This window comes from Lampris incognitus, chromosome 20 (genome assembly GCF_029633865.1).
Source record: "Lampris incognitus isolate fLamInc1 chromosome 20, fLamInc1.hap2, whole genome shotgun sequence".
NCBI lineage: Eukaryota > Metazoa > Chordata > Actinopteri > Lampriformes > Lampridae > Lampris > Lampris incognitus.
The window spans coordinates 3,313,523-3,325,554 of NC_079230.1; the positions used below are offsets into that span (position 1 = coordinate 3,313,523).

Below are 12,032 nucleotides of genomic sequence, written 5' to 3' on the forward strand. Positions count from 1 at the left end.
GATTAAATGAGGGACATTATTATCTGGATGAAGGAACAGGACAAGGCCTCGTTATTATTATTAATATTATTAATATCTGTCCTTCAGTGTAAAAAGGCAACCAGAGGAGGATTTATAGCTTTAAAATGAAGTCATGTACTGTACACGTGACGGAGGCTGAGCAGGGCCATGAAGCATCTAGGACCCCCGAGCTCCAACAAGCTCTATGAAGCACAAATGACTGACGGGACAACCAACAAACCAACCAACCGGCCAACCGGCCAGCGGACCGACCAGCCAACCGACCGGCCAGTCGACCAACCAACCAACCAGCCAGGCTTTGTCGTCACGTGGTCACAAACGGCCAATAGCGCGATGGATTCGGAAACAGACCGACACACAACAGCAGCATGGAGACGGAAGCTTCATGATTCAGCCATGTTTGTCTTAGTCATGAGCTGGACACACACACACACACACACACACACACACACACACACGCGCGCGCGCGCGCAAGCAGAGTGTAAAAATGTGAAAATCGCGTGAAAATGAAAGAACACGTCAAGACAAATAAAAGTTATTTTTCTGTTCTCTTGTTATTGCACCACCTCGACCTCCAGCTCCCCCTTCAGGTCGTTTAACGTTGAATAAAGATTCAAACCCCAAATTATAAAGATCTCTGAACTTAAAGCACTTGAACCTCATAAAGCTGGCACCACGTGGTAAACAGCCTTTAACAACAACCCGCAGGCTGCCGAGCGGAATATGGCGCCAACAACAACAACAACAACAGCGATAATAATAATAATAATAATAACCCTAATAGCGATAATGACCAGCCTACAGGACATCCATGGAAAGATGGCGACACATTTAGAGGCACTGCTGTCGTCATCAGAGTGGAGTTCCTCCTGTTTTATTCGTTTAAGCACATCAGGAGAAGCCACGCACATCTTCCCTGTACCTGAGTTTAATGACGTTCATCCATCACCCACCCACCCACTGCCACGACCCCCACCCACTGCCACGACACCCCCAGATTCAGCAGCTTAGCTCCTGCTCCGTGCTAGCTTAGCTCCTGCTTCATGCTAGCTTAGCTCCTGCTCCGTGCTAGCTTAGCTCCTGCTCCATGCTAGCTTAGCTCCCGCTTCGTGCTAGCTTAGCTACTGCTCCATGCTAGCTTAGCTCCTGCTTCGTGCTAGCTTAGCTCCTGCTTCGTGCTAGCTTAGCTCCTGCTCCGTGCTAGCTGCGGCCACTAGACGACTGATGAATCCTGGAAAATGTAGTTTTTCTAAAACTACCAGGAAGCAACGTCATTGCCCGACCCGTTGCTGAAACCCGATTTGTTCAAGGCACGCGCAAAAATGTGTCTACTTCTTGTCACAAAAGCGTCTTCTCCGCCACGAAGTCACGGATTCTGTTGCCTTGTGAGACAAATGCGTGTTTTCCTGCACATCGCGCTAGAAGGCAAAACAACCCATGTCAGACACACACACACAACCAAACACAAACAACCCATATCAGACACACACACAACCAAACACAAACAACCCATATCAGATGAGGGGATGACACTTTTTCGACAATGCCGTAAAACGATAGCGGTGACAGGAAGTAGACGCATTTTCGCGCATGCGTAAAACAACTCGTTTCCGTAACGGACCGGCGGGGCGGCGGGGCGGCGGGGCGGCGGGGCGGCGGGGCGGCGGGGCGGCGGGGCGGCGGGGCGGCGGGGGGGGGTGACAACCATCAGGGCCTGAGCGATGTTTGAGTCTTTTCTTCTCTTTTGTTTTTAAGTAACGCGTTCCGGCACACGTATTAAGCCTGGTTCGGTGAAGAAGTAAAGACGGGCTTCGTCTGCATCTCTTCTCACAATACATGCAGGACGAGGCGGTGTTCGGTGATTTAAGCGATTCTTAAAGTTTATCATGACAAATAATAAAACTAAGACACACCGTCACACACCGAGGCACCGACACAAGACTAGCGAGAATGAATACACGCGAAGGGGGCCACACGCGCGCGCGCGCACACACACACGCGAACGCAGTCCACCGACTTCCGGTTTCTACTGCAGCGGTCATACGCCCATTTCACGCCGCGGCCATCTTGGATAAAAAAAAAACAAGTGGTGGGAATTTAACCACGCCCCCTTTCTTACTCAATCGGAAATCAGTGCAGCCGGGGCCAGCAGCAGCAGCAAACATGGTTTGGACTACCAACCTCGAGCACCTACCGTCATTTACCACAGTATGAAAACTAAGCTGCAACTTTTCTTCTTCGGGTACTTTCTGCCTCTCCTGTGCCAGTGAGGAGAGACACACACACAGGGCTGTATTCAAAGAAGCTGTTTAATCACAATAAAATAAAAAATAAGATACATTTCATTTTTATACCGTACATTCAATATTTATACATTAGATTGTCCCATCCGCAATATTTTCATTCTTTGTCCTTTAACTTTAACAAAACTATTGGTTCATTTTAAACTAAAATATGTTCGGTCAACTGTCATTCTGTTGTAGCAATAAACTGGAACTGGCTACCAACTCAAATCATCAATTGTTTACTAAACTAAGATAGTGATTGCTCATCTCAAGGTGTGGGCTAAAAAATGGGACTGTACTGAAATGAAGTTAAATATGTTTCAATCTATCTAAGGTTTGTGTGCACTATTTTCTTGTCAGCTGAATTTAACAAAGGTTTAAAACGGTGGTCCCTGAAAATGTGTTAGGAGAGCACACACAGTCCACAGTTGGTTGACTGTTCCACTTAGTGAAAGGGGTATGACTCCATCCAAAATGTGGTACTCCTTTATGCGTCTTATTGACCGTTCGACGTGTATTCTCAAGCCAGCAATACTCTGTGTGTCTGTGAGCTCATCACAGCTAAACTGTCCACTTGGGCCTAAAAATGCAGGGATGACGAGTTTTACATCTATTTAATCGAGCAGGTCTTTGATAAGGAAGCCCTTATCGGCCATGACCTCATCACCTGACTCTAAGAGGTCCAGAACACCTGACCTCTTAGTTATCTCCTTATCAGAAATACATCCTGTGTATAGATTACTTACCAGGCTAACTGACCCTGAGGGAGTGGTCCCAATTAGGGATTTCAGTGTAGTGTTACTTTTATAATGGGAGTATGTCATGGTGTTCAAAACCTTTGAACTAGCTGTCTCGATGCGGATCTCTGTGCAGTCTAGTATCACTCTTGTGTTTGGGTAGAATTCCCTGAATACTGGTGGCATTAGCTCGTCTACTAGGCCATATTGGGAGGGTCCCTAACATAAAGAGCAAATAGTTGGCCCACGTCGTACAGTTCCTGCCGACTGTGGCCGGCGACACATTGAATCGTACAGATAAATCCAGAGCAACAAAGCCCTGCCTCACACGGCACAAGAACAGGAAAAACTGATCAATCAGCCATAAATGCTCTGTATGGAAGCCAGACACAGAAATGTGTTCTAGGTTATGGCTGTTCCTTTGCATTGGAGTCCATCGCACCATGGACTCTGCAGGAGGCTGTAAAGCTAGGAAGAGTGCTTTGAGGGTGTGGTAATCCTTAAAACCAGTGTAAAACCTGATCAGACTGGGCGCACACTGGAAGAAGCGTTCTAGACCAAAATGCTCACTTTTCAGCTTTTTATTTTCGTCCTCCAGGAAAGCGACGCGTTTCTTTACTGCGTCAAGCTGGTCTTCCACAGAAAGGGGCTTCACGTCGTAGTCATGATCAGGTAGAGTCACCCAAACCTCACTGGACACATGAGGATATGTCATACATGTGGGAAGCAATATAAATCCACACATGTTCCTGTTATCAAGATGATGTGTCAGAACAGAGCTATCCACTATTGAAAGATTAGTGAATATATATATATATATATATATATATACATACACATATATATATATATATATATACAAATATTATACAATGCAGTAATCTACATGTTTGAAAAATTGTATTGTACTGACAGTACAACTGCTGGTACACAGCAGTACGACATGTTGCTTCCAGCAGTGTTTTCAATGAAGTAAGAAGGGGGCGTGGTTAAGTTCCCACCGCTTGGTTTTTAAAAAAATCCAAGATGGCCGCGGCGTGAAATGGGCGCATACCGGTTTCCTGTTTGTTGGCGCGTGCTATTGACAACGGCATGTTTTTGGCGATGCCTGCAGAATTTACCATGGACACATGTCAACACATGCACACAACTGTCCACACACCTTCCCCTGCACCTGCCAGCACGCGGGGGAAACACTTTCCCCTGCACCTGCCAGCACGCGGGGGAAACACTTTCCCCTGCACCTGCCAGCACACGGGGGAAACACTTTCCCCTGCACCTGCCAGCACACGGGGTAACACTTTCCCCTGCACCTGCCAGCACACGGGGGAAACACTTTCCCCTGCACCTGCCAGCACACGGGGTAACACTTTCCCCTGCACCTGCCAGCACACGGGGGAAACACTTTCCCCCGCACCTGCCAGCACACGGGGAAACACTTTCCCCTGCACCTGCCAGCACACGGGGGAAACACTTTCCCCCGCACCTGCCAGCACACGGGGAAACACTTTCCCCTGCACCTGCCAGCACATGGGGGAAACACTTTCCCCTGCACCTGCCAGCACACGGGGGAAACACCTTCCCCCCGCACCTGCCAGCACACGGGGGAAACACCTTCCCCTGCACCTGCCAGCACACGGGGGAAACACCTTCCCCTGCACCTGCCAGCACACGGGGGAAACACTTTCCCCGCACCTGCCAGCACATGGGGGAAACACCTACCCCCACACCTGCCAGCACACGCACCTGCCAGCACACGGGGGAAACACCTTCCCCCGCACCAGCCACAACGGCTGCTACACCTGGTTTGTAGTCCCAGAAGGTCAGAGTCAGCGGGTGTGTTGCTGTGTGTAGCAGGACATGTACAGGACCTGCAGGCTGCTGCAGCATGTGTGTAGTCCTGACTGACAAGAGCCCGTGTCAGGACGGTTAAACCACACGGTCCAGCTTCCAGCGGTGCTGCCTCGCCTCGCCGTCCCGGCGGTGTGATTAGATCAGGGGTGACGGGCGGCCTCCTGGTACAGAGAGAGGCCGGAGGTCAAAGGTCAGATCCCTCGCAGATAAAACGCTGAACGGCCTTCACATGACCGTCAGCAGGACCACAAGGACACGGCACTGAAACCCTCTAAGGCTGCAAGCTCCGCGTGTGCGTTTACAGCTGTGCGTGTCTCTGTGTGTGTGTCTGTGTGTGTGTGTGTGTGTGTGTGTGTGTGTGTGTGTGTGTGTGTGTGTGTGTGTGTGTGTGTGTGGAGTACATCTGTAGGCCACTGTGGGTGAAAAGGCTGTGATTGTACGCGCACGTGCACATTTGTGTTACGTGCACGTGGGTATGGATGAGCACACGTTGCACTGCAAGATCAGAAAGCAGAGTAAAGAAAGATAGCATCATGTATACACACACACACATCATGTATACACACACACATCATGTATACACACACACATCATGTATACACACACGTCATGTATACACACACGTCATGTATACACATACGCATCATGTATACACACACGTCATGTATACACACACGCATCATGTATACACACGCATCATGTATACACACACGTCATGTATACACACACATCATGTATACACACGCATTATGTATACACACACATCATGTATACACACGTATCATGTACACACACATCATGTATACACACGTATCATGTATACACACATCATGTATACCCAAATACATCATGTATACACACATCATGTATACACACATCCTGTATACGCACACATCATGTATACACACGCATCATGTATACACACGCATCATGTATACACACACATCATGTATGTACACACACATCATGTATACACACGTATCATGTATACACACATCATGTATACCCAAATACATCATGTATACACACACATCATGTATACATACATCATGTATACACACACACTTCATGTATACACAAATACATCATGTATACACACACGCGTCATGTACACACACACACGTCATGTATAAATAAACACATCATCTACATATCAGTACACACGTAGATGGCTAGGTTGTAGCACACTGCTCTACAATAGATACATATGAGCACTTAAATGCACTTTCAATTCAATCCACTCTAATGGTCCGATTTCTTAAAAATATATACGAGTACACACACACACACACACACACACATTGGCCGTCACCTAAATTATAGTTTAGTTCACCAAGACTGGAGATGATGTAAATGTGATCAGACCTACGCGTGGCCTGCATGACGGAGCTGGAGCGAGGTGACGGAGGACACGCAGGTTGAAATGAGCATTAACGACACCAAACTGTTAAACATCCACCCACCCATCCATCATCCAGACCGCTCCTCCCGCTCCCAGGGGTGCTGGAGCCTATCTATCCCAGCAGTCACTGGGCGGCAGGCCCCCGGGGAGACACCCAGGACAGGCCGCCAGGCCATCATAGGGCCCACACACACACACACACACACACACACACACACACACACACACACAGAGAGAGACACACACACAGGGACAGGGACAGTTTAGTACGGCCGAGTCACCTGACCTACAGGTCTTTGAGTCACCTGACCTACAGGTCTTTGAGTCACCTGACCTACAGGTCTTTGAGTCACCTGACCTACAGGTCTTTGAGTCACCTGACCTACAGGTCTCTGAGTCACCTGACCTACAGGTCTCTGAGTCACCTGACCTACAGGTCTTTGAGTCACCTGACCTACATGTCTTTGAGTCACCTGACCTACAGGTCTTTGAGTCACCTGACCTACAGGTCTCTGAGTCACCTGACCTACAGGTCTCTGAGTCACCTGACCTACAGGTCTTTGAGTCACCTGACCTACAGGTCTTTGAGTCACCTGACCTACAGGTCTCTGAGTCACCTGACCTACAGGTCTCTGAGTCACCTGACCTACAGGTCTTTGGACTGTGGGAGGAAACCGGAGCCCCCGGAGGAAACCCACACAGACACGGGGAGAACATGCAAACTCCACACAGAGGAAGACCCCCAAGGCTGGACTACCCCGAGGCTCGAACCCAGGAACTTCTTGCTGTGAGGCCAACGTGCTGACCCCTGCGCCACCGAGCCGCCCGACCGCAAATCAAATACAAACAGTTAGTAAGCGAAGCTGGTCACACGGCTTCAGCCCCGAGCCACAAGCTGCTTGGCCAGTGTGATTCCCAGGAGCGAGCTCGACATCTGAACAAGCCCAGCTTTACCCGAGCCACAGCACATTCATGACCGACTCGTCGATCCACCAATCGCTGTTCAGCAACTGTCTCGACTTTCTCCAGCAACACAGAACCGCTCTGCTAAACAGAAGTTGTTGTTCTGAGTTACCGGAGGACAACCGATCTTTTACTCCTATCCAAAGCCCTCCTTCACAACTGTCTCCCACGAATAAAACACACAGCTGATCAGGAAAGCGTCAGCAGACAGCGAGCGTCCCGCCGGTTCTGAGGCGGTTTCGGAGTCCCGGCAGTCTGCCTCGTGTGTGGTGGCTGGTGCTCAGCAGCTGGCCCGGGAGGCAGCTCACTAGGCCAGCCGGGCGGGGTCTCCTGCAGTTGGTGGACTTGTCTTTGCACGTTTAACGTCTCCGTATGGTGGATCAAACCTGCTAAAACTGGAATGATCCATCATTCCCCGTGAAACAAAACGTCCAGGTCGGCCTCCTGACAGGGCTGAGCCGACCTCGCCTGTCCCACGGCCCGCGTGAACACTGCAACGAGAACAACGAGGAGGAGGAGGCGACCGCACCTCTCCTGCAGGCCGGGGAGGTGAGGCCGGCCATGGACACGTTGCCCTCCTCATCGCCTCGACTGGAGGACTTCATGCGTACTGACGTTTGAGAATGCTTGTGTTGTGGGAAGTCAATCAGTCAACCAAGGTTTTCTGAGCTTTCACAAACCCTTTTGTCGCCCACTTCAGACGGTCGGTCATAGTGAGCTTGTCTGGTAATTCACCACGTGGCTTTAAACAAACCACAGAAACCTGGGAGTGAAGTCCGGCGGCCCAGCGTTGGACCTTCTGCAGCGGAGGAGGCGAACCCGGAGGAAAAGGACGTGACGTCGTTCTCGTCTCCATCCTCACTTCTCTCTCATCCACTCGTCTTTGGTTCTTGCTTCAGAGAGCTGGCGTCACCACGGTGACTTAAAGTCTTGTGAAGGTTTCCTCTCCAAAACAGCCGACCGCGATGGCAGCTGTCAATCATTTCTCGGCCCGACTGAAACCGACTCCAGCAGCATGCCTGGCTCGAAATGCCAGCAAGTTGGAGTAAAAACTAGCCGCTCGCTGACCGTTTTTCACAAACTTTGAGTCCGGATTCGAAGAAGCTGACTTCCGCTTCAGGCCGTCATTTGAAAGAGATGACGCCTACGGCTGAAGAAGGATGCAGCACAAGAAGGAGACACATGGGACAGCTGCAGCAGAACTCCTCTGCTGCCTTTTCTCCTGCAGGGGAGGCTTGGTTTTCTTTTTTGGGGATTTTTCCCCTTTTTTCTCCCCAATTTTACCCGGCCAATTACCCCACTCTCCCGAGCTGCCCCGGTCTCTGCTCCACCCCCTCTGCTGGTCCGGGGAGGGCTGCAGACTACCACATGCCTCCTCCATACATGTGGAGTCACCAGCCGCTTCTTTTCACCTGACAGTGAGGAGTTTCCCCAGGGGGACGTAGAATGTGGGAGGATCCCGCTATTCCCCCCAGTTCCCCCCCCCCCGAACAGGCACCCTGACCAACCAGAGGAGGCGCTAGTGCAGTGACCGGGACACATACCCACAGACACGGCCAATTGTGTCTGTAGGGACGCCCGACCAAGCCGGAGGTAACACGAGGATTCAAACCGGCGATCCCCTTGTTGGCAGGCAGCAGAATAGACCGCCACGCCACCCGGACGCCCCCTGGAGGGGAGTCCTGATGGGGTTGCACAGTCTGTGTGGTATTTTTAAGTATTGTGAATGTGTAGCTCAGCTGTTTCTGCTGATGCGGTTTCCTTTGCATTTAAAGAGGTGTTCTAACAGGCCGTCTCTGGCGGCTGTTTAGTGATAAATATATAAATATACTTTAAACCCATAAATGATGATCTAACTACTTAACACCTTCTAATGGAAGATTATTAATTGAAGGTAAAAATTTGAGTTGCTATTGTGGAGGTTGAAGACGGTGTAATGTACCTTGATTCCAAATATACTCGACTCACAAGTTTTCAGTCACTGCTGTTGAAGTGGAAGTCGAGCTGCAAGTCTTTCTCAGGTTGATCAAGTCTAAAGCCATCAAGTTTCTGAGGCACTGTGTTGTACCGAACCTCCGAGTCCAGCGTGGACGTTTTGTTGTACCTGTTATAGAGGGCGATCGGGCACAACATGGACTTTAAGTCGATGGTAAACGTGAGCCGTTTGTGGAGTGTCTTGAAGTTTGTGTTATGGAGGCGGAGGTGTATAACACGAACGGAGAACAGATCTGGATCTGTGCTGTCGGTCCGGATGGACGTGTGGTTGTAATTTAAGGTAAATAGACGGACATGTAGATTTATCTTCCTCATGGATGTGTTGGTGGGTTCGGTGGATTTCAAGTCATACCAAAGATCCAGAGAAAACGGGACTGGGGGTGTTTTGATGGGTTTGGTGGGTTACGGTGTGTTGACTGGCGACGCTTTCAGGCTGTTGAGGGCCGCATGGATTCTGAAGTGGAGTCTGGACTCCATGGAGTAATCCTTGTAATTCGTCCTGATAGTGGAGATAAAAGAAATTAAATCAGAAATACTTTCTTTTTTTTTTCACACCCCCCCTTTTCTCCCCAATTGTACCTGGCCAATCACCCCACTCTCCGAGCCGTCCCGGTCTCTGCTCCCCCCCCTCTGCTGATCCGGGGAGGGCTGCAGACTACCACATGCCTCCTCCCATACATGTGGAGTCACCAGCCGCTTCTTTTCACCTGACAGGGAGGAGTTTTACCAGGGAGACGTAGCGCGTGGGAGGTCACGCTATTCCCCCCAGTTCCCCCTCCCCCCCGAACAGGCGCCCCGACCAACCAGAGGAGGCGCTAGTGCAGCGACCAGGACACATACTCACATCCGGCTTCCCACCTGCAGACACGGCCAAGTGTGTCTGTAGGGATGCCCGACCAAGCCGGAGGTAACACGGGGATTCGAACCGGCGATCCCCGTGTTGGTAGGCAACAGAATAGACCACTACGCTACCCGGACGCCCAGAAATCAGATATACTTAAGCACACATACAAACACATACATACAAATGAACAGCGGTGAACAAGGAAAGTTCCCCAACTTGATGCCTGGTTTTTAAAAGCGGTTTTATGGAAACAGGATGCAGGGATTCTGGTTCCTGTCTCTGGTGTGAATGCAGCATTAGCAGGGAGGTTTCAGCGTTCATTACAATGATAAAACTATGATCAAACATGTTTATTACCGAGGATCTTTTTTCACGGTGAAAACTAAAAAACAAGCTTTAGATAATAATGTTGACCAATCAGAGCGCTGGTCTGGAGCTGGGTGTGCTCTGGCTGGCGAGGACTTACTTGGCATTTTCGATGTAACTGGTCGCCTTGAGGACGTCTCCCTGCTGTTTGTACAATAAACCCAGCTCGTAGAGAGTGAAGGGAACCAGGTAGTGATCGTACCGAATACGCCGCTCACTGAGGTCACACACACACACACACACACACACACACACACACACACACACACACACACACACACACAAGTTATATGAGCCTTCAGACTTCAATAAAACAGAGCCACATTGACTGTGTGTGTGTGTGTGTGTGTGTGTGTGTCTTGTGACTATGACTGATTCATTGTAATTGTGTAACATGGGTGTTTATGGAGTGTATTGTTGTCGGGTGCTGTGCTGAACCATGTCTCTGTCTCTTGCTATGTCTGGAATTATTGATAGATACGTACAAATTGTGCACCATACCACATTGCTGTGGTTGTTTCCTGTAGTATACTGCCTGGAGAATGCCACTTTTCAAGCCCCTGGAGGGTTTTTAGGCAATTCTCTTTCATATTCTCTTTCAATTTATGTATTGTATCTTTTTTTGAGTTTTTATATGCACAAATCCCGAAACAAACAAACAGCGCATTACAGCTGGCTGTGTATGGGGCTGCACAGCTGCAGATCAGTCAGATTGTCCGTGACGACCCCTGTCCACCGTCAAAAGAGCCTACAATAGGCATGCAAGCGTCAGAACTGGACCTTGGAGCAGAGGAAAAAGGTAGCCTGGTCTGATGAATCACATTTTCTTTGCATGCGTATCGGAGGAGGCATGTGGTAGTCTGCAGCCCTCCCCGGATCGGCAGAGGGGTTGGAGCAGCGACTAAACAGCTCGGAAGAGTGGGGTACAGAGTGAGCGGATACAAGTGGGGAGAAAAATGGGGGGGAAATCCCCAAAAAAGTTCTATGATGTTAAATATGGTGTACCCCAGGGCTCAGTTCTTGGCCCTCTACTTTTCTCTCTTTATATTTCACCTCTTGGCCAAATCATACGCAGTCATAGAATAAATTTCAATTGCTATGCTGATGACACTCAGCTGTATGTGCCTATAACGGCTGATGAGCATACTCAAATGACTAATTTAGAGGCCTGCTTGGCTTCTGTGAAAAATCGGTTGTCACCAAATTTTCTGCTTTTAAATTTGGATAAAACTGAGATGCTAGACAGTGGCCCTGCTAGACACAGACACCAATTTGATCAAGTCACGATAACAATCAACAAATCTGTGATTTTACAAAGTGTGGCAGCCAAAAATCGTGTTTTTACTCTTAATTCCAGCCTTTCCTTTGATAAGCGCATTAAAGAAATCACCAAGACTGCCTTAATTCACTTACGTAACAGCTAAAATTCAGTCTTTTCTGTCTATGAATGACTCAGAAACTACTACTACTACTTTTGGCTGTTCCTGTTAGGGGTCGCCACAGCGATTCTATCTCTTCCTGTCCTCTGCATCTTCCTCCGTCACATCAGCCACCTGCATGTCCTC

At 49.3% G+C, this 12,032-nt stretch overlaps 1 protein-coding gene across 1 annotated transcript in view; it reads right to left on the reverse strand.

The window, feature by feature from the left end:
* Positions 1 to 9,382: 9,382 nt before the first annotated feature.
* LOC130130636 (tetratricopeptide repeat protein 39B) overlaps positions 9,383 to 12,032 on the reverse strand; it is a 36,735-nt gene continuing 34,085 nt past the window's right edge. The window contains 2 exon segments of the mRNA XM_056300392.1: positions 9,383 to 9,756; positions 10,568 to 10,684. Of these exon segments, the coding sequence (XP_056156367.1) occupies positions 9,660 to 9,756; positions 10,568 to 10,684 (214 nt within the window). The 3' untranslated portion in view covers positions 9,383 to 9,659.